Consider the following 23523-nt stretch of genomic DNA (forward strand, 5'->3'; position numbering starts at 1 on the left):
CGTCCATAGCTTCGTCCATGTTCCAGTAGGTGGCGGTCTTTTTCGCCGTCGATGTGGTTGCTATGACGAAGAGAAGCATTACAGAACATTCCGGAGTAACTTTTATGTTATGCAGCTAGGCTACAGATACATTTGCAAGGTTGCAAGTCGTATTTATATTGCAAAACTTAGAATGACTTATGCTGCAAGTTCAGCTTTGGAATCAATTTATTACGACGTATTGATGTAAAAACATAATGAATGTACTGCCAAACCATCTTGTCAAGTCACTGAAGGAAGATTTCAAGAAATTGGTAAGTCCATTGTCATGATGATGAGCACACACGCACACACTATATATATATATATATATATATATATATATATATATATATATATATATATATATATATATATATATATATATATATATATATATATATACACATACATACATATATAGAAGATAGAGACAGAACCATAGACAGACAGAGGAAAACAGACATGACACACACACACACACACACACACAATACATAGTAGTAATATCTGTTTAGGATTACAGCAAGTGGGAGAGATGCAACAGGAGCAAGACAGAGCCCCCTCCCTGGGTGATTTTGCCCCCACTGCCCAACAAGACTACTGGCTCACCAAGCGAGCGTTATCCAGCCACAGGGAGAGAGGAGAGTGGGACCTCCTCTGCCACCCATAACTTTTTTCCAACAACCGACAAGCCAGGTAAGCTATCAACTCACCTTTGAATGTAAAATATGTTAAATTGAGGAGATTAGGTTGACACATGCTGTAAGGAAAAGATTCACTGAATGAAAATCCAGCTTCATATGATTCAGAAAGCATAAATTGTCAATGGGAAATTAATTAAAATGGTTGACTTCCTGTTTTGCCTTTGACAGGGAAGTCTCGCCCCAACACTGGCCATGAAGAGTCCACTGCATCATCTATGGGTCGACTCTCTCGACGGAGGAGGAACAAAAGAGTGAAGCTGGACCCCATCACTTTGAAGAAACAAGAAAATATCAAAACACTGAAGGTATTTATAGCCTATATCACAAGACATTAAATAAGTGATCAGTAAAATCCTCAGCTATTGAATAGTAGAGATGTTCCTGTCATCATGTTCAGTCGATAGCCACAGTCAACCACTAGAGGGAGTAATACGCCATAAGAAATAATCCATGGCAGTAATAGATTTAGACCAGCGGTGTCAACATTATTACATGGATGGCATAGTTTCTGATAGTTTTTATTATTTCCTTTTAATTTGTGTCCAATTAAGACAACCAGGTGAGGGGAGTTCCTAACTAATCAGTGACCTTAATTGATCAATCAAGTACAAGGGAGGTGTGATTTAGAGACAAGTTATAAAGTGTGCACCAGACCACAAGATCTACACTTAAAACACAATACTGCATAAATAGGTATTTCATTTTACCTGTAAATAAACGAATAACAACCACTTTCAGTTGCTGATTATGTCGAGGAAGAAGACCCTAGTGGAGCTGGAGAAGCACTGTGCATTGCTGCAGGAGAGCAACGTCCGTACGGCCGGGGAGATAGACAGCACAGACAGACAGTCAGTGTCCAGTGCCAGGGAATTCCTCATCCGGCATGACAAATTAGGGGTGAGAACATAGAATCTATGCCATTCTATTCCTCTATATCTGCTCCATTGAGGACAGGACACACTTGTGTCCTAGTACCTAGTACTCATTCAAATAGATTGGGCAAGCACCTCACTGTCTATTCTACTGCACTCGTATGTAACTGTATTCTCTAGATATGATAGAACTACAGAAGTACCAAGTATACTGTAGATATGATAGAAGTACAGAGTATCAACACATAGATCACCATCAGCTGTAACAGTCAGTTAAGCCAGCGTTTCCCAAACTCCAAGGGGTGCACATTTTGTTTTTTGTCCTAGCACTACACAGCTGATTCAAATAACCAACTCATCATCAAGCTTTGATTATTTGAAACAGCTGTGTAGTCCAAGGGGAAAAAACAAAATGTGCACACTTTGGGGTCCCCAGGGCTGAGTTTTGGAAATGCTTAGTTAGGCTATAGATCACCATCAGCTGTAACAGTCAGTTAGGCTGTAGATCACCATCAGTTATAACAGTCAGTTAGACTATAGATCACCATCAGTTGTAACAGTCAGTTAGACTATAGATCACCATCAGTTATAACAGTCAGTTAGACTATAGATCACCATCAGTTGTAACAGTCAGTTAGACTATAGATCACCATCAGCTGTAACAGTCAGTTAGGCTATAGATCACCATCAGTTATAACAGTCAGTTAGACTATAGATCACCATCAGTTGTAACAGTCAGTTAGGCTATAGATCACCATCAGTTGTAACGGTCAGTTAGGCTATAGGGCACCATCAGTTGTAACAGTCAGTTAGACTATAGATCACCATCAGTTGTAACGGTCAGTTAGACTATAGATCACCATCAGTTGTAACAGTCAGTTAGACTATAGATCACCATCAGTTGTAACAGTCAGACTATAGATCACCATCAGTTGTAACGGTCAGTTAGACTATAGATCACCATCAGTTGTAACAGTCAGTTAGGCTATAGATCACCATCAGTTGTAACAGTCAGTTAGACTATAGATCACCATCAGTTGTAACAGTCAGTTAGACTATAGATCACCATCAGTTGTAACAGTCAGTTAGGCTATAGATCACCATCAGTTGTAACAGTCAGTTAGACTATAGATCACCATCAGTTGTAACGGTCAGTTAGACTATAGATCACCATCAGTTGTAACAGTCAGTTAGGCTATAGATCACCATCAGTTGTAACAGTCAGTTAGACTATAGATCACCATCAGTTGTAACAGTCAGTTAGGCTATAGATCACCATCAGTTGTAACAGTCAGTTAGACTATAGATCACCATCAGTTGTAACAGTCAGTTAGACTATAGATCACCATCAGTTGTAACAGTCAGTTAGACTATAGATCACCATCAGTTGTAACAGTCAGTTAGACTATAGATCACCATCAGTTGTAACAGTCAGTTAGACTATAGATCACCATCAGTTGTAACAGTCAGTTAGGCTATAGGGCACCATCAGCTGTAACAGTGTGAGCACCTTTCTTTATGTTATCTCAGAACCTGATATTCTCCTTGAGAAGTTCAGACGTACTAAGACTCTTGTAATGTAGTAAACCAATACCACCGTGTGTACCATTATGTAGAAGCATATTATTGGTACCCTGAATAAATAAAGTCTACCCTATTTCTCTGTAAGAGTTCTATAGCTGCGTTCAACAGCTGGAGCCACAGTCAGATGGAGCAGGCCAAGACAGAGCTCCAGAAGGCTGAGACTGCTGCAAAGAATAGACTTTGGGGTAAGTAGTGATATTATAAATAATGTAAAATGCAGAGGCAACAAAAAGTTCAGTTTTTATTCATTGAGATGCCTTTGGCAGAGTGAGAATTATAGATCATAAGCAAATATAGTAGTACAGTAAGTCAAGTGTGCTTGTAAATTATGAATACTCTTGTTTTACAGTAAATGTGCCTGTGAATGTCGATATTAAATATTATTGTTGTGTGTGTGCATGTGTGACAGTGCAAGGAAAATCTGGTCGATTGGTGTTTGGGAACTCAAAAGGGAAGACGTGTTTGCATGCAGGGACGTTCCCTCATTTATGATTGAAGTGTCTGGGTAAGCCCTTGATGTGTTACCTTGCCAGGTCTCCATGAGCAGCTGAGGGAGGTGAAGGCAGAGCTGGTGAACGCCCAGGCGGAGCTCCACACCCTGAAGACCTACAAGGATAAAGAGTACCCCGTCAAGGCCCTGCGCATTGCCGAGATAAAGAGAGAGATTGAGAAACTCAAAGAGACACAGCAGGTCAACAGGTCTCTCAATGGCAACTTCCTCCAATAGAACGCAATAGGCTGTAGTCTCATATGTTGTGTGCTGTTCATTCCTGTGGTTCCAGGATGAGAATGAGGACGTGAACTTGCTGTGCCAGACAGAGATGGTGTACCTGGAGAGACGATCCCAACACGAAGAGCAGGAAGTCCTCTCTGTCATAGCAAAGGTAGGATAGGATTTACTTCATTGTTCCTCAGGGGAAATTGTCTTGGACACACAGCACTGCTGTATACAAAAATAAAAATAACCATTTATTTTAACACACTCGACTCAAACATAATACATAGGATACAAAGCTCTATAGTTCTTTTTGGATGAATGATTCTCACTTATCGCTAAAATGTTTTATACAAACATTCAGTAAGTATCAGCATAGGTCTATTTCTGAAGCGTATCTGGATTATAAGTGAAAATAACAGTGGAGGTTTTTTTGTAATGAGCTAAAGTCAGACTTTATTGGCAGGGGTAGATGTTGACACCATTTGTCATGGCTTTACTCCTTTCTCTCTGTTTTCAGCAAAATGTTTCATATATTCCCTCTGTCGTCAAACTGATGGCCGCACATAATCAGACGATAAAGAAAGAAATTGGAATCCACAAAAAGGTTTGGTTAATAATTACGAAAATTTCTAGCAATTTGATACTTCAACTAGTCATAATGGACTCAGACTCACTCTAACTCCATACAGGTCATCATCAACATGTGAAAATAACCCCATTTTTTATTTTTTACCATGGCATTATCGGAAAATGACTGTAATTGACTTCCTTTTCTGTGTCACTCACTCATGCTTTCAACATTTCAGGAAATTGCGGAGCTGGAAGATAAGAACAGAGAGCTGATTCAGAGTGTCCAGGAACTGCAAATATCACGGACCAACATCAGGAAAGACATCTTCCAAGACGTTTTCCCCAAATCAGATAAGTATGTCAAGGTAATGGAAGGCACTTTACTGTACACTGCTGCTCTTAATAGGTTGTGTGATATCACTAATCCATGCCATGAGGGTGGGCACTTTAGACAATCTGGCTTTGGAAAAGGTTCTTGAGGGGGGCTTTAAAACACCCATCAATAACCTTTCCTGAAGACACATTGTCTAAAGTGCATCTCTAAAACTAAAACAATTACTAATGATAATTTACTTGCCTTCTTTTCTTTAAGAAACTATTACCAAAGAGTAGTACATTGAGAACTCTAGGCAAAGAGTATGACAATGTTATAATACCAACCATATACTGTCGATACCCACTGCACTGTTGGCTTGTTTATCTATCTGACATCTTATCAGTGTCACAAAACCATCTAGTTAGAACTAATAGACATGTGACAGGAATTTAACCTCTTCCTTGTTCCATCAAAATCGATGTCTCGGAAAGAGTAATGGGGTATCACCATCTAATATTACCCAGGGTTGAAAACAGACTTGTAGCGCCATCTTAAATTTAAATGAAGAAGCACAGCAGAGCCCTGTGCTCACAGAATCCCAGTCTGCCATTAAAGGTTAATAAGGTGCTCAAATTTCCCCCCAGCCTGCTCCAAAGCAAGATGACACTCCACGCTGTAGACCATGAAAATCTCTCATACATACAACTCATCAAATATTCAACTATAAAATGTTCCCCTCTGGGGAATACATTCATTTCACGTGACATTTTATATAAGGGAGATTTAATGTTGAATTAGGGTATGGCGAAATTACAATGTTTTTGGTCAACATCCTGAATCTCACTTAGCAATGACAACTTTTTAGCACTGACGTGTTTTAAGCCTAAGATAGGTAACTATAAATATGAAGTTGAACTGTAAGTGCAGATGTTCTATATGGAATTAGCTGTATTGACTCCGACTGATTCAAACTCATCATTTTCCAGGCTGGTAAATAGCGAGTCCACACAGATACAACTGATTTCTCTCACTCTAGTCACTTTTGGGGAGAAAGTATGTTTATTTAAAGGTACATGTTTTTTTTCCTTCTTCCGTGATATGATATAGTCTTCCATAGGGAAATGGCCACCAGCTTGTTTATTCTGTATTTCAGAATTACTTATGGCAATGGGAGATGTTACTTTCTATTAATTTGTTCTCACTCAGATAGGCCATTTTTAGGATGGAACATGTAGGTCTTAAACATCAGAATTGAAGTGGCCTACAGTAGATCTATCATAGGATGTCAATTGGGGAACACACTTGATGTGCATGTACTGTATCATTTTGTGTGCAATGTTTATTTGTTCATTAGGATTGTAGGTGTCCATCAAGAATAGCCAATACTTAATCATCATTTCATTTCTGAAGGGCACTTTGTAATGGCACCAAAATACTTTCATCCTTATGGCATTAAGCCTTCACAAGCAATTAACATTTCCAAATGTATACTAAGTATGTACATAAGGAAAAGGTGCTCAGTGTGCATTAAGGTTCTAAATGTGTGCTGTGTTCATTCCAGATGCACCCCGGATATGGAGGTGACCTTAAACATCCCTCGTGAGGAGTGGCTCCCCATTTAGATGTGTGACAGACTAGGAGAGACACGACTTGTGTGTCGCTCGGCTGCATTTAAACCTGCTGGGCTCTTCTTGGCACAACCCCAGAATTTCTGTTATACTGAGTGCCCATCTTCTCCTACTAAAGTGCCCAATCTTCTTAAACCAAGTTCTGCATTGTAATACCAGTCAACTGGGGCCAATAAACATTTGTGAACATTTCTAATAAATACCTCCATGGTTCAATTTCAAATCCTTTGCATATTCTTTCTTCTCTTTTTTTTGTGCAGTGGAATCATATGCAATTGTATCAAAACCTCTCCAATGAGCATATAATATGTTTATTGGTGTGGTTTCATTCAGCTATAATTGATAGTCTATAATTGCCAGTTGAATCTAATTTACTGCCCAATATCACATTCTTCAATGTGCCGGTCCACAGAAAATCCTGTTTAATATTTAGAATATGTTCTGTTGTTTGCTTTTCTCCACAGTAAGTGCCCCAGTGACAGTAACCACTTCAAACCCTCCCTTTCTTTACAAATCTCCTCAGACCCTGTAACTGTAGTTTTGGGAAGTCTCTGAATGTAATTTACTTAAGTGTGGGAAAGAAGCTGGCTTTCAGTGCAAGGCCTTCATCTGGCCATCGTACGGCCGACTGGTTTGATTACTTCTTTTTTTCAGTTGGAAAACATTCAGCCAAGCCTCAGAAAATACAACTTCCTGGGAAGGAGCTCTGGTCTGTGGCTAGGGGTGTGAACTCTGCCCACACAGTGTTAGGACAGAACTGATTTACAGATGTGTGTGTACTGCTTTTCTCAAACAAACTATGCAGCATACTGCTACAAGTGCTTTTAGTGGAGACTGGGCTCACTTTGAAGATATTTCTGTACTTTATAAAGAGTTCAACACTGGGGCTTGATTTGACAAATCTAAACAGAATACTGTACTAATAGACATGGAGGTAAGGATAAAACACATCCTGTCCCCATATTTAGGTGTGCTTGCTGAAGGCAAAGCACAACTCTAGATTTATTTCATACTCATATTATTTGATTTCTTTAGCCCGCTCTAGAGCTTAAAATAGTTAAGCTATTAACACGAAACCAACTTCCAAATGTCCAGACTGCCCAAACTCAGATTGCTTGAGAAAATAATATTGATAGTATTTCTACTTTTTGAACTGTAACAATATTAAATGAGCTCCCAATGCATTTCAATGGCAAAAAAAGGCCCATAGACTTGAATGGTAAACCTCCCCAAAATTATAGACCTATATCGTCCTACACCGTTTAAGTTATCAACACCAAACCAAAGTTGATATGTTCAGACTGGCCCAACTTAGATTGTTTGTCAATGTTACGGTTGTCGTCGGATAAAGCGGACCAAGACGCAGCGGGAAAATGTGCACTCATCTTCTTTATTATTATTATTATTATTATTATTATTATTATTATTATTATATTATTATTATAAACGGACAAGAAGGAGAACCAAAGCAACCACTAATCACAGGCTGGTAAGGCACAAGGCTATACACAGAACAATCTCCCACAAAGTACTCAACAAACACATACCTATATATAGGATTCTCAATCAGAGGCAACTAGAAAACACCTGCCTCCAATTGAGAGTCACCCCAATTAACAAAACATAGAAATACAAAAGACTAGACAGAACATAGAAATAAACTAACATAGAACAGTGCCCAAAAACCACAGGAATACATAAATCAAATGCCCTACTAAACAAACCACCACCCCGAACCACATAAAACAAATACCCTCTGCCACGTCCTGACCAAACTACAATAACAAATAACCCCTATACTGGTCAGGACGTGACAGTCAAAGGATATTTGATACTATGTATACCTTTGGAACTATAACCATTTTTTGGAATGTGCATACATTAACATGTGTTTGAATGAGAACCATAGGAATACAGTGGTTGCTTTCAAAATGGTCCTGCTCCTTGGTCAATTAAACTAGAAGACCAACTATAAAACATTCAGGCTATCCAAATTTAAATTACTCTAAAACCTTTATGAACTATAAAAAAAATGTTTTTTTTTTTGCATGAAATAGAATGAAATAACTCACCAACGGTAACTCTTGGACCGTTCAAGCTAGAGTCACCAAACCAACTTCTGGCTATCCTATCCTATCGATCGATTCTTCACAAGCTAGCAAGCCCACCACATTTTCTTCAGGAAATGTGCTTTTATAATATTATTTTATTTCTTTAACCCACTCTAGCGCTTAAAACATATTTAAGTTATTAACATGAAACCAGTACCAAATGTCCAGACTGCCCCAACTCGGATTGCTTGCTAAAATATTTTTGACAGCATTTTACTTTTGGAACTATATCAATATTTAAATGAGCTCCCGATGCATTTCAATGGCAAAAAAGGCCCATAGACTTCAATGGTAAAACATTTTTTTTAAATGTTCAGGCTATCCTAACTTGATTTTTTGGTTTACGTTTATCAATTATAACTTTATACATTTGCATTAAATAACTCACCACCAGTAACTCTTGTACCGTTCAACCTAGAGACATTCACATATTCAGGCTATCCCAACTTCAAATTATTTAAAACATTTAGCAACTATAACTATATTACTGTAGATTTGCATAAAATAACTCATCAATAGTAACTCTTGAACCATTCAAGCTAGAGACCCCAAACCAACGTTCTCATATTCAGGCTATCCTAACTTCAAAACTATAACTTTAAACATTTTCATATATTAGCATAATTTAACCTACCAACAGTAACTTTTGAATTGCATAAGCTAGAGACACTAAACCATATTTTACATGTTCAGGCTATCCTGTCCAATAAATCAATACATTTTTACATCTACCTACTTTTCAACTATAACCAGTCACTACCATTACTACTGTAGTCACTACCACTACTATAACTTATTTCACAAGCATAAATACTTTCAAACAAGCTAGCAAGCACACCACATTTTCTTCAGGAAATGTAATTTTCTAGATTTGTATATAAACAGTGGTTGCCCTGTGTGGGCAATGTGCAAACATTAAAGGAACTTTTTAACTATGTCTGCACTGTGGAGGTCAACATTGTGGTAAGAGAGAACACTAACAGTTTAGAACAGGAAGTGACTTACTTCACGTCATGTAGTCGGGGTGTGTTCTTCAATGAGATTAAAGTGAACTCGCACACGGGAAAAGTTGCAGCAGCAATGAGGAAATCAAATGAGGGTTGATTCGAAGCACGCGCATCAACAAAGGACCCGCTCGGCTGAAAACACGCAGCGTGTTCAAGCGCGCATTGCCTACATGCGTTTAGCGGGATTTACAGCACGGGTGAGTATCTATCCATTGGTGGAAAAATAAATTAGCCCAATTAACATACGCCATATCCATGTAGCAAACAACTTGTTGGACAGGAAGTGCAATAGCTTTTCACGAAAACTTTGGTTCATGACAGCAAAAATATTATATTGAAATTATTAAACCGCCGGCCGTCCCTATTACATTATTTAGTTGTTGACTAACAAAGTTAGTGGTGCTTCGAGTTTTCCAAATATTTGAAGTAGGCTACGCTATGGCTACGTCTTAGTGTTATCACTGGAGGTGATCTGAAACATTGGCTCTGAATGCCTTTGAACGTGTGTGTGTGTGTGTGTGTGTGTGTGAGAGAGACGGAGAGGGAGACAGAGAGAGACAGAGAGAGGAAAGAGAGACAGAAAGATGCGAGTAGAAGAACAGAGAGAGCGACCCCTGATTCCACTCTTAAATTTTTAACAGGGTTGTGGAACTTTGCAGGCTGTTGCCATGACTCCAGTGTATACTGTTACAATGTCCCATCAGCTATTCTATACAAGTGTAACAAAACTGATTGAAACATTGGAAGCTTGTCTTCTTACAAGAACAGAATGACAGCTCGCACACGGCTCCCCGACGCGCGAAAACTTTACTAGCCTATGGTGTAGTCTGTGCTTTGCTCTGAAATGGAGAATACTGGACACAATTAGAAGATTCATGGCTACAGTTGTGAGTAAATGAAAGACAATATTATGTTTCAGTGCTATTTTCACTCCAGTAGGATATGTGCTATTTTTTTGTCCTAAAATAAATTATGACTTTATCATCTGATTATGCTGCATACATTCTTTTTAAGGGATGTTCTTTGCCTTTTCGCCAAGATGACACATACCCAGAGAGAGGGCAAAGAGACTTTGCGGAGAAGGGCAAGTACTCCTATCCCTGCCTCTCATCAGCCGGGGCCGAGAGGCAGAGACCCGCCAGCAGACCTCCATCACCCTCCGCTCTGCCAGTCTGCCTCATACCATCCCGGAGACAAGTCTCTCCACTGCCGCGCCAATTGGTCTTCTGATGACTCAGACAATGACTCGGATGGCTCGGGAGCAGAATGTTTATACCGCGTTGTTTTGCTAGGAGACCACGGTGTTGGAAAGTCGAGTCTTGCCAATATCTTTGCTGGCATACAGGAGAAGGATGCTCACGACCATACAGGAGGTGGGTTTTTTACTAAGCACAATTCCAATGATTATTACAATGCTATTTATGGTGTCTTTAGCCTACCTTCACAACTATTGGGTCGTTTTTTTTGTCAATCTCTTATCAGTAACCTAAAAGCAATTCCTTTTCTCCTAGTTAAAATCCATGGACACTAATGACTAATTGGTTATTAAATTAGTTAATTCATTTATGCATCTCTTCAACAATGACTTTCAGTAATTGTCTCTGACATTGCCCTAGCCCTGATAACCTTGGCTAACCTGTCACAACTACATTTATGGAACTCCTGTAACTGGCACATGTAGTAGTGAGGTGACCTCAAAGCATTGACTGGCAGCTTGTATTGACCCATACATTTGGGCATCCAGCTGTGATGTGGTTTGTGGAGGTTGTCCTTTTAAAATACAAATTTCTCTATAGTTCTCAATTTAATAATAGTGCTGAGAATATTTACAAAACAAATTAATCCTGAAATGTTTTTGGTCATGCATGATAGGGTAGCCTAGACAGACAGTGACTTCATTCGTTTGTGAGAAGTTCATGTTGTTGTGACCTATGTGTGTCGAGTCATTGCTGATGGCTGTGGACGGGAGTGACTGGCTGAAGATACATCCCAAATGGCACCCTATTTTCCTTTAATAGTGCACTACTTTTTTGACCATAGGGCTCTGGTCAAAAGTAGTACACTATAAAGGGAATAGGGTTCCATTTGGGATGCAGACTAGCTGAATGTTATGAGTGGCCCTGTTGTTGTGGAGAGACCCATCAGCTGTCAGAAGGGCTGTGTGTCAGGGAGACCCTCTGGGACAGGACACCGTTTGACTGACACCACCACCCAGGACCCTGTTCTGTTTGGTCATTTCTCAAATGATGTATCCCAAATAGCATCCTATTCCCGACATAGTGCATAGTGTCCTACTTTTGACCAGATCCCTGGGCCCTGTTCAAAGTAGTGAACTAAATAGGGCAGGGTTCCCCAACTGCCAGCCCGCGGGTGATTTAATTTGCCCCCCCCCCCCCCCCCCCCCCAAGTTGTTCAACATAAAAGACTGTAAAAACACCTGCACATCAGCACCAAGTGATTTTAATTTAGGAAATCTGTTCCAAGTATTCCCACACATAGTAGAGAGATATGTGATCGTATACAAATGTAAGCAAGTCTTGAAATTACTATGTTTTGTTAAAATGTTATATCTGTTTGGGCTTCTTGAGGTCGATTTGCAGTCTACAAATGATTTGTAATTATGTTCCGGCCCCCTGACCATCCGCTCCAGAAAAAATCTGCCTGTGGCTGAATCTAGTTGATGATCCCTGAAATAGGGAATAGCCTCAGTGGTTGTTTTCTATGAGCTACATTTAGAGAAGCTCTGATAAACTGGGAATGGAGTTCCCCCATCAAATGTAATATTACATGATCATTATAATGTGTGCAATTGGAATATGCACTGACTAGGCCCAGTGCATCTCTGTGGTTACTGATATGGTCACATTGGCTGCATTTACGCAGGCAGCCTAATTAAAATATTTTTTTCCACTAATTGGTCTTTTGACCAATCACCTCAGATCTTTTCACATCATATATTTTTCAGAGTTGATCTGATTGGTCAAAAGACCAATTTGTGAGAAAAAATATTTGAATTGGGCTGCCTGTGTAAACACAGCCTAAGATATTCTGATGTAAGGCTTATTTGACTGGAGAGAATTCCTGAGGTGACGTGGGGACATGTATTTTCATAACCTCATCATTTAGTTAGATATAGCCTGTGTTTTTCCAAAATATTAGAGGAAAACTTTTTCAAAATCTTTGTACTGTACATGTATTTTGCCAAATGCCAAAGCATGTGCAGACACAGCCAGACAGAAGATGGGAACTCCTACAGGAGAGAGGTATTGTAAGGAGATGGAATTCCTAAAGAGGCTATCCCAAACAGGACAGAGATGAATGATAAGAAGCAGAGAGGGGTTGCCCCTGTCTGTTCTAGTGAGCGAGAGAGGGGGTGGATGTGTGGGCTCAGCTCTCTTATCTTTTCTGGATGGTTAGGTTCAGGTTCTGCTGACATGGCAGTGTGTGTGTCCCAGCTCTTCAGAAAGATAAGGGCTCCCTTATGACACCTCCCCACCCCCACCCTCTCTGACATCTGTTTTCAGCCTGTCACTGACTGGTGGTGTTATTGTTATTTTTAGTGTCTTGTCACTTAGGTTGTCACACTGACAGCAACTGAGCTGTTCTTCAAGTGGACTGCTTGGTTAGTTTAGAGCTGGTGTGATGAATGGCAAGTGTTTTATGAGGACAGAACAGCATTACGAGGCGATTACAACTCGTGCCAATGTAGGTATATTACTAGACATATTACTTGATTGCTTGTTTATAGGTTTTGACCTATATTGTAACTTCAACTCAATGACCTCAACTTCTAAAAGCTTTGCCGGACCATTTGTCATTGTTTCGTGCGGGCGGCTTTTACAATAAGGTTAGAGCTGAAAGTGGAAAATGTAACAAGCTCTTTCACTCTTGGCCAAAGTGTGTTTTAGTCTCCCTGTCACGATGGCTAGGAGGATCTCATCAGACTAAACAAGACATGGCTCAATGCTTTTTTCCACATGGAAAATTCCATAGTCATGAACATGGTAGTGGAAGTGTAATAACTCCATAGTCATGACATGGTAGTGGAATTGTAATAACTCCATAATCATGACATGGTAGTGGAAGTGTAATAACTCCATAGGCATGAGATGGTAGTGGAAGTGTAATAACTCCATAGTCATGAACATGGTAGTGGAAGTGTAATAACTCCATAGTCATTATATAGTAGTGGAAGTGTAATAACTCCATAGCACCTTTTATAGGTAGTAGGGATAAACACATCAGTAGAGTTCTTGGATGTCAAATATATTTTACCAACTTTGCAAAACACCTTCATATTTTAGTTACTAAAGACAAATAAGCTTAAAATGGCCTAAATTATTCATCATAAGAAAACATCTGATTCAGCTCACTGATATACATGTGTATGCTCCCATGTGGTTTATTGACAGCAGTCTACAAGGTTTCAAGCCTTAGGTCTCTATCAGGTTTCCATTCATAAAGAACAAGCCCATATATATATATATATATATATATGTATGTATGTATGTATGTATGTATGTATGTATGTATGTATGTATGTATGTATGTATGTATGTATGTATGTATGTATGTATGTATGTATGTATGTATGTATGTATGTATGTATGTATGTATGTATGTACATTTACATTTACATTTAAGTCATTTAGCAGACGCTCTTATCCAGTGCGACTTACAAATTGTATGTATGTATATATATATATGTGTGTGTTTGTGTCTCATATATAGAGAGATATTTCCAAATGACTCCACACCTGTTGACTGCCATCAATTGTAGACATATAGTAGAAGGAGGTGACATAAATTATACTAAATCCTTTCTGTACCTACAACAAGATGTAGGGTGGTTTCCCGGACACAGACTAAGCCTAGCCCTGGACTAAAAAGCATGTTTAACTGAAAATGTACATTGAAAGTGATGTTTAGTCTAGTTAGTTTTAGTTTAGTTAGTCTTAGGCTTAATCCATGTCTGGGTAACCGTCCCTAAGAGTTGTATTTGAATGTTTAGCAAAAGTAGCAGGCCAACTAGGTTACAATTTTTACACTACAGTGGCAAGAAAAAGTATGTGAACCCTTTGGAATTATCTGGATTTCTGCATAAATTGGTTCTAAAATTAGTCACAAGTCACAACGACAGACAAACACAGTCTGCTTAAACTAATAACACACAAATTATAGTATTTTTCTCATCTATATTGAATACATAATTTAAACATTCACAGTGTAAGTTGGAAAAAGTATGTGAACCCATAGGCTAATGACTTCTCCAAAAGCTAATTGGAGTCAGGAGTCAGCGAACCGGGAGTACAATCATTAAGACGAGATTGGAGATGTTGGTTAGAGCTGCCCTGCCCTATAAAAAACATTCAAAACATTTTTGTTTGCTATTCAAATAAGCATTGCCTGATGTGAACCATGCCTTGAACAAAAGAGATCTCAGAAGACCCAAGATTAAGAATTGTTGACTTGCATAAAGCTGGAAAGGGTTACAAAAGTATGTCTAAAAGCCTTGATGTTCATCAGTCCACGGTAAGACAAATTGTCTATAAATGGAGAAAGTTCAGCACTGTTGCTACTAGAGGTCGACCGATTAATCGGAATGGGCGATTAATTAGGGCCAATTTCAAGTTTTTATAACAATCGGAAATCGGTATTTTTGGTTACCGATTTGGGCATTTTTTGGGGGGGGGGTTTTGTATATATATATATTTTTTTTTATTTAACTAGGCAAGTCAGTTAAGAACACATTCTTATTTTCAATGACGGCCTAGGAACGGTGGGTTAACTGCCTTGTTCAGGGGCAGAACTACAGATTTTTACCTTGTCAGCTCAGGGATTCAATCTTGCAACCTTAAGGTCCAACGCTCTAACCACCTGCTTTACATTGCACTCCACGAGGTTACGCGAATGCAGTAAGAAGCTAAGGTAAGTTGCTAGCTAGCATTAAACTTATCTTATAAAAAACAATCAATCAATCATAATCACTAGTTAACTACACATGGTTGATGATATTACTAGTTTATCTAGCCTGTCCTGCGTTGCATATAATCGCTTAGGTACACGTTGTTCCAACCATAAACATCAATGCCTTTCTTAAAATCAATACACAAGTATATATTTTTAAACCTGCATATTTAGCTAAAAGAAATCCAGGTTAGCAGGCAATATTAACCAGGTGAAATTGTGTCATTTTGCGTTCATTGCACGCAGAGTCAGTGTATATGCAACAGTTTGGGTCGCCTGGCTCGTTGCGAACTAATTTGCCAGAATTTTACGTAATTATGACATAATATTGCAGATTGTGCAATGTAACAGGAATAACGTTTTGTTTTCGAGATGATAGTTTCCGGATTCGACCATATTAATTACCTAAGGCTCGTATTTCTATTAGCGCGTGCGCGCTAATAGCGTTTCAAACGTCACTCGCTCTGAGACTTGGAGTAGTTGTTTCCCCTTCCTCTACGTGGGTAACCCTGCTTTGAGGGTGGCTGTTGTCGATGTGTTCCTGGTTCGAGCCCAGGTAGGAGCGAGGAGAGGGACGGAAGCTATACTGTTACACTGGCAAGACTAAAGTGCCTATAAGAACATCCAATAGTCAAAGGTATATGAAATACAAATTGTATAGAGAGAAATAGTCCTATAATTCCTATAATATCAACAACCTAAAACATCTTACCTGGGAATATTGAAGACTCATGTTAAAAGGAACCACCAGCTTTCATATGTTCTCATGTTCTGAGCAAGGAACTTAAACGTTAGCTTTTTTACATGGCACATATTGCACTTTTACTTTCTTCTCCAACACTTTGTTTTTGCATTATTTAAACCAAATTGAACATGTTTCATTATTTATTTGAGGCTACATTGATTTTATTGATGTATTATATTAAGTTAAAATAAGTGTTCATTCAGTATTGTTGTAATTGTCATTATTACAAATAAATAAATAAAACCGGCCGATTAATCGGCATCGGCTTTTTTGTCCCTCCAATAATCGGTTTCGGTATCGGCGTGAAAAAAACCCAACATAATCGGTCGCCCTCTAGTTGCTACTCTCCCTAGGAGTTGCCGTCCTGCAAAGATGACTGCAAGATTACAGTGCAGAATGCTTAATGAGGTTGAGAAGAATCTTAGAGTGTCAGCTAAAGACTTAATGAAATCTCTGGAAGATGCTAACATCTCTGTTTACGAGTCTACGATACGTAAAACACTAAACAAGAATGGTGTTCATGGGAGGACACCACGGAAGAAGCCACTGCTGTCCAAAAAAAACATTGCTGCACGTCTGAAGTTCGCAAAAGAGCATCTGGATGTTCCACAGCGTTACTGGCAAAATATTCTGTGGAGAGATGAAAGTAAAGTTGAGTTGTTTGGAAGGAACACACAATACTGTGTGGAGAAAAAAAGTCGCAGCACACCAACATCAAAACCTCATCCCAACTGTAAAGTATGGTGAAGGGAGCATGATGGTTTGGAGCTGCTTTGCTGCCTCAGGGCCTGGACAGCTTGCTATCATCGACGGAATAATGAATTCCCAAGTTTATCAAGACATTTTGCAGAAGAAGCTCAACAGAAGTTGGGTGATGCAACAGGACAACGACCCAAAACACAGAAGTAAATCAACAACAGAATGGCTTCAACAGAAGAAAATACGCCTTCTGGAGTGGCCCAGTCAGTGTCCTGAACTCAACCCGATTTGAGATGCTGTGACATGACCTCAAGAGAGCGGTTCACATCAGACATCCCAAGAATATTTGTGAACTGAAACAGTTTTGTAAAGAGGAATGGTCCAAAATTCCTCCTGACCATTGTGCAGGTCTGATCCGCAACTACAGAAAACATTTGGTTGAGGTTATGGCTACCAAAGTAGGGTCAACCAGTTATTAAAACCAAGGGTTCACATACTTTTTCTTGCCTATCCACCATCTGATGTAACTATTTCAACTCCCTTTTCTGTCTTTCTTTTAGAATGCTTTCCAACGTTATTGAGGAACGTACAGTATGAAATAACGTATTTTCTAATCTCTTTCCTGGTTATTGTTTGTTGGTTTAGAGGACACCTATGAGAAAACCATGACTGTGGATGGGGAGGAGACCATCCTCATCGTCATGGACACCTGGGAGAACGAGAAACAGGTACGACAATAACCATGAACCTGGTTTTGTCACCAAAAAATTGATTGCACAGTAGTGGTGAATATGATATCTTCTTGCAACAAGACTCTTTTCAAAGTAAAAAAGGTGGAAAAAAATACTAATTTTAACAAGAAAAACAGGAAAAACCAAGTTCTATAACTTCATCTATTTAGTTTGTTTACCTCCAAAATACATGGTGTATGGGGCCTCCCGAGTGGCGCAGTGGTCGAAGGCACTCCATCGCAGTGCTAGAGGCGTCACTACAGACCCAGGTTTGTTCCTAGGCTGTGTCACAACCGGCTGTGATCGGGAGTCCCATAGGGCAGCGCAAAATTGGCCCAGCGTCGTCCGGGCTAGGAGAGGGTTTGGCCGAGGGGGCTTTACTTGGCTCATCGCGCTCTAGCGACTCCTTGTGGCGGGCCGGGCGCCTGCAGGCTGACCTCGGTCATCAGTTGAACAGTGTTTCCTCCGACGCATTGGTGCAGTTGGCTTCTGGGTTAAGCGGGTGCTTGTTAAGAAGCGTGTTTTGGTGGGTTTCGGAGGACGCGTGACTCGACCTTCGCCTCCCAAGCCCATTGAGGAGTTGCAGCGATAAGACAAGATCGAAATTGGGGTAAAATAAAAGATACATGGTGTACTTGATGGCATTCGAGAGAACACAAACACTGAGGTAGAGAAAATAAAAAATCCTCTTGTGCCTGAAACAACCCATTGAACCATAAGCCTACATTCTATTTTCTTCAAAACAACTATGATACCTAAAGGGCAACCCGTCATTGTGGAAAAATATATATGTGCTCACTCTGTGCCTGTAGCAAAATCCCATTGACTCACCCCCCCAAAGTGGGTTGAATCCTGGTTGTGCTGGAGTCAGTGAGTGGTGCATGGCTCCAGTGGTATGGGGCAAGCGTCTGTATGGGACACTGATGGCTGTGGGGCCTAATTACTCCAGTATTGATTACAGCTGGGGAGTGAAGCGTGCAGGCCAGGCTGCGTGTTGACTTGTCTGTACCGGGTAAGAGGAGATATAAGGACATAATGATGTCTATAAGGACAGTGGTTTGACTGTGTTTAAGGTCACCAAGTGTTTTTTAGAGGCAGAAAGTCAGATAGATGTACTGCATGTTTGACCAATGACCATCCCTGGAAACCAGAGTTCTGTATTCACAAATACATAGAAATCCGCCTGCGTCCATCTCACAATTTGCATATACCCTTTTCGAATAAGGAAGTTAAAACTTCATGTTGACCATCACTGATCTTTTAAATGGACAAGGTCATATTTGACATCAAGGTTGGCTTCAATGATAACATCAAAGAACACATGCCATATCAAAGTCCCGATCCTGGCGAGCCCCCAAATATGGCTGTTGTTGGTGAATGTTGAACTTTATTTCTGTTGGATAACAGAAATGTTCATTTGTTTCTCTCAGGAGGAGGATGAGAAGTGGGTCCAGGACTACTGTATGCAGGTGGGCAATGCCTACGTCATAGTTTACTCCATCACGGATCGCACCAGCTTCGAGAGTGCCTCCGAGTTACGCATCCAGCTGCGGCGCATACGGCAGGCCGAGAACATTCCTATCATCCTCGTGGGCAACAAAAGTGACCTGGTCCGCTCCAGGGAAGTGGCTGTAGACGGTAACGTTGATTCCAATGATAATGATGTTATCATTAAAGCATCTCTCCACATCTTCTTCTGAACAGTGATTGGATGACAGCCATTTAAAGCAATATGAGCAGCGCTCTGTTTATAAGAGAGAGTAAAATAGTTTGGCTTACAACAGTTTGTGTTGCATTTTCTGTGGACTTCATAGTCAAAACTACAGAACATAGAAATCACATATCAAATGTTGCAGTCCACACGACATACTATGAACTGTTCATTTAACATTCCAAGAGTTGGATTTACAGCACACATCTCATACACTAACACTGTATTTAACAATGTCACTGTAATTCTTGATGATTTGGTCAATGTTTTAATATTTAACCTGTTCTGCAGGTGAGAATAAGCTTGTTCTAATTCTGGAGCAATGGATCAAATGAATTTATGTTAGAAGTTTCACCTGATCCAGTGATTTGTTTTTTGTATATTTCTAAATATGTGGACATTGTGTATGATTGAATGTATGGCACAGAGTGCCCATGTCACTTGTTTTCCCCTGCAGCCACTTGCCTACCAATAGAGGACCAATGGAATGGAAACAAGTCTTTGGAAACAAGTCTTTTATTTTTGGTGTATATAATCCTCTGCAATTTTGGTACATGTATTGGTTGCCTTGTGTGGCTTCTTTATTTATTTTAAATTGTCAGACCAAGTTGTCAGACCCAGACATTAATCTAATGTCGACCTCTCACACTTAAACACCTCTCGTTTGACCCTTTCTTCCTCTGTGCTCTGCTCTCTCCTAGAGGGCCGTGCGTGCGCTGTGGTGTTCGACTGCAAATTCATAGAGACATCCGCTTCGCTCCACCACAACGTTCACGAGCTCTTCGAGGGCATCGTCAGGCAGATTCGCCTGCGGCGAGACAGCAAGGAGACCAACGAGCGCCGGCGCTCCGTCTACAAGCGTAAGGAGAGCCTCACCAAGAAGGCCCGCCGCTTTCTAGACCGCCTGGTGGCCAAGAACAACAAGAAGATGGCGCTGAAAGTTCGTGCCAAGTCTTGCCACGACCTGGCCGTGCTGTAATGGCTGCTGTGTGGCGTGCAACAAGTGGTTCACGCCGTCAGTGGTTGCAGACTCCAACGCTCCTCTTTGCCCTAACAATCCCCTTGTGGTAAAGGGGAAGAACATTGTTTGTTATTTTCTATTTATTTCACCCATTAGAAGCAATTGAGTTGAGGAAATGTGAGGCAATTGAGACTTTTTGTTGCTATATCCCAGATTTGCTGAGAATGAGTTTGCTAAACATACACCTTATCAACTGTTTGCCTTATCTAATTAAATAGATTCCTAGACCAGTGTATCCAGACACAGATCTGACATTTAAACTCCTTTTTCTGTCTCATTTTGAGAAGGTTTTCTAAGATTATTGAGGTATGAAATAATAATTTGAATGCACTGTATGATGTATTTTTGCCATGAGGAAAGCAATGTCCACAGAGGTACTTTACACAGATGTCACTGACTACTTGATTTCAAGGTTTTGCACTATGGGAGACAGTGATGTATTAGGAGGAATCAGTGGAGCTTCTTCTACAGCAATGATGTTTCTCTCTACCAAGAGAGCTCAAGTCTGGTTTGAGACTGTTCTGTCTGTGAGCCCATCAGTTCACAGCTAAATTACATGTGAATGCCGATGTTGTTTGGGAATCGACACCATCATAAACTTTCCAAAAGGATTATCCCGTCCTCATCTTCCTTTACAAGCACCTCCTACACTGGAAGGACCAGTAGGGTGTTACAGTGAAACTGTCATGGACGCTTTTGAAAAGGCTTGGTCTGATTGACCACTGTCAAGAAACACCTTTGTATGAGGACATGGTCCTGAAGAGACCAAAGAAGTGTTGAGTTCTTCAATGTCCGTGTTTGTGTCCACGTTGGGCTTGAGAGAGGTATAATAATCACTTTTTTACAAAATTATGTTTTGAGTTTGTAAATACAATATGTCAAGGATTTTTATGCGGAAATAAAGGAATAGGAAATGTATTACCACTTTACCATTGTCTGCACTGGAATTTAAGGTCACATTTCATTACATTTCTGTAAGCAATGCCTTCAGAGTATTATTAAAGGATCAAAATGAGCTATTTTTAGAAGCTTTTATAAAATATTTGAAAGAAATGAAAGAGATCGTTGCTAACCTGTGTGCTCCGTTTCTGCTTTCTCCTTATATTAGCTGAAGCAAAACCAGACTCTGAGTGATGTGAGCATAGACTCTTCAAAGGCTTTAAAAGTACATGAGTGATTCTGGTGTAGCTTTCCATAAACCTGCTAAAGGAAAGGGGCGACTAGAGAACATATTGTTACAATGGCTTCTTCACAAATGGCACCCTATTCTCTATAAAGAGCACTACTTTTGACCAGGGCCAACAATAGTACACTATAAAGTTGGGCACTATTTAGGGAATATGGTGCCATTTGGGACGCAGTCAACATCTGCTGTGTGTGTTCCATATGGAGTTGTATGTCTGCCTTGTAGTGTTGACAAAGTACAGATAATAAGGAGCAGCATTGATTAATGACAATGCCCATGTCGTGGTTTAAACTCCTGGATGGGTAGAAACTGCTGTTAGCATCAAATTAATGTCCAGACACAGACATGTTTGGAAAAATAAAGTTACAGAGGGTCAAAGATCATACGTACCCCCAAGACATGCTAACCTCTCACTATTACCAATAACACGGGAGGTTAGCTTGTCTTGGGGGTATGATCATTGACCCTCTAACTTTCTTGCTTCATTCACGATTCTTGCTTCATTCACGATTATCCGTCATCATGGTATCATCCACATGAAGGTAGAAGTGTTTAGAAACATATTCTATTCTTATTTACAATTAAAGTGACTCCAAAATGACACAATACATAATTTACCTTTCATTTCTACTGGGCACAAAATAATCTGAAACACAACCAAAACGAACAGTAAATGCATCCAACAAGTTTGTAGAGACACATGCTTGATGTAGTCATTGCATGTTAGGAATATGGGACCAAACACTAAACATTTTGACTACTTTATTTATAAGAATCTTTAGGGGTGTTCATAAGTTTGACCTCTACTTTTATGAAACAAAAATAAATACTTGTTAGTATAAAATTATATAATTTCACACTTTTTTGGAGCATACAATATAGCTCAGTATTTTAGTTATTTATTTTATACAGTAATTATTGCTTGTCTTTATGAAGGGTGTCAATACACTACATTACCAAAAGTATGTGGACACCTGCTCGTTAAACATCTCAATCCAAAATCATGGGCATTAATATCAATGGCGGTTTTAGCATGTAAATCTTGGTGGGGCAAACACAATATATATATGTTTTGATGCATCCAGCAAAGCCACTACACAACACTAAACAATTCATTAATTGCACTATAGTGGTGACAAACGGTGCCCACAAACTGTTAGGGCCTACATAAAGCTGTCCCAACAGCAGAGCTTTCTTTTCAGCACCATGGAGTGAATCCTTACCACCGCTACACCTGGCTGTCAGCGGAGCCTTGACTCGCAGCGAAAAAAAAAAAAACATAGCTGATATGGCTGACTTTCTTAAACAAATGTGGTTTCAACTGACAATTGAAATGTACAAACTATGGTATAAGGGAACAAGGAGCAGATAAGAGGCAATCCGTAATTTCGATGAAGACATTAATGAGCGAGCTAAGACGGACGTAGTCAATATAACTATTGTTCAGTACTTTTGAAATGTACAGCAACAGAATTCAGAACATGTGCCATTCTTACAGTATTCTCCCTGTACACCAAGTCAGAACTGTAGGTTAAATGAAGGAGGCATATAAGCAGACAATGAAAGCTCTTACAATATTCGATGATGACATTTCTCTAAAACAGGCTATAGGCTACATGTGCACCACCAAGTCAGAACAGTAGGCTAAGTTATGAGGGGGAAAGGGATGAAATTATTAGGGTGAGGCACATGGGCTACTAACAGCTTACTTCACAACATAAACTTAGTATTACTTTCTTAGCTACAGTATGCATATCTCCCTGGCATCATTTATGCAGCAGCATACAAGGTATTTTTGGACTCATCTTGTTGTGCTGTGCTCACTTGAACAGGAAGGTGGCACGGTGGTCCTTCTTTTGGCAAAATGTCATAAAATTTTGTCATTAACGTCTGGCATTCGCTGTATGGTGCTTTCAAGACAACTAGGAACTC

At 39.8% G+C, this 23523-nt stretch overlaps 2 protein-coding genes across 3 annotated transcripts; both read left to right on the plus strand.

The window, feature by feature from the left end:
• The first annotated feature begins 51 nt into the window (after window positions 1-51).
• On the plus strand, window positions 52-6636 carry c22h20orf96 (chromosome 22 C20orf96 homolog). 2 transcript variants are annotated; one of them, XM_014167354.3, is made up of 10 exons: window positions 52-293; window positions 537-717; window positions 894-1030; window positions 1464-1622; window positions 3267-3366; window positions 3715-3872; window positions 3964-4065; window positions 4417-4503; window positions 4706-4834; window positions 6347-6636. In XM_014167354.3, the coding sequence occupies exons 1-10, from the start codon at window positions 237-239 to the stop codon at window positions 6386-6388; spliced, it is 1152 nt and encodes a 383-aa protein (XP_014022829.1). In that variant the 5' UTR covers window positions 52-236; the 3' UTR covers window positions 6389-6636.
• A 2972-nt stretch (window positions 6637-9608) lies between these two features.
• LOC100194737 (GTP-binding protein GEM) lies at window positions 9609-21334 on the plus strand (the record flags this gene model as incomplete). The annotated part of the gene is given in 5 exon segments (NM_001139766.1): window positions 9609-9728; window positions 10546-10904; window positions 17588-17670; window positions 19104-19311; window positions 20086-21334. Coding segments are annotated over 4 exon segments (903 nt in total). The 3' UTR covers window positions 20364-21334.
• Window positions 21335-23523: the final 2189 nt, after the last annotated feature.

The sequence above is a fragment of the Salmo salar genome, chromosome 22 (assembly GCF_965601325.2).
Source record: "Salmo salar chromosome 22, fSalSal1, whole genome shotgun sequence".
Taxonomy (NCBI): Eukaryota; Metazoa; Chordata; class Actinopteri; order Salmoniformes; family Salmonidae; genus Salmo; species Salmo salar.

Coding starts and splice junctions, on each gene's coding strand:
- c22h20orf96 (XM_014167354.3), top strand. CDS start 237: ATGAATGTACTGCCAAACCATCTTGTCAAGTCACTGAAGGAAGATTTC. Junction 3,873..3,963: donor AACTCAAAGAGACACAGCAG/GTCAACAGGTCT, acceptor CTGTGGTTCCAG/GATGAGAATGAGGACGTGAA. Junction 4,066..4,416: donor TCCTCTCTGTCATAGCAAAG/GTAGGATAGGAT, acceptor CTCTGTTTTCAG/CAAAATGTTTCATATATTCC.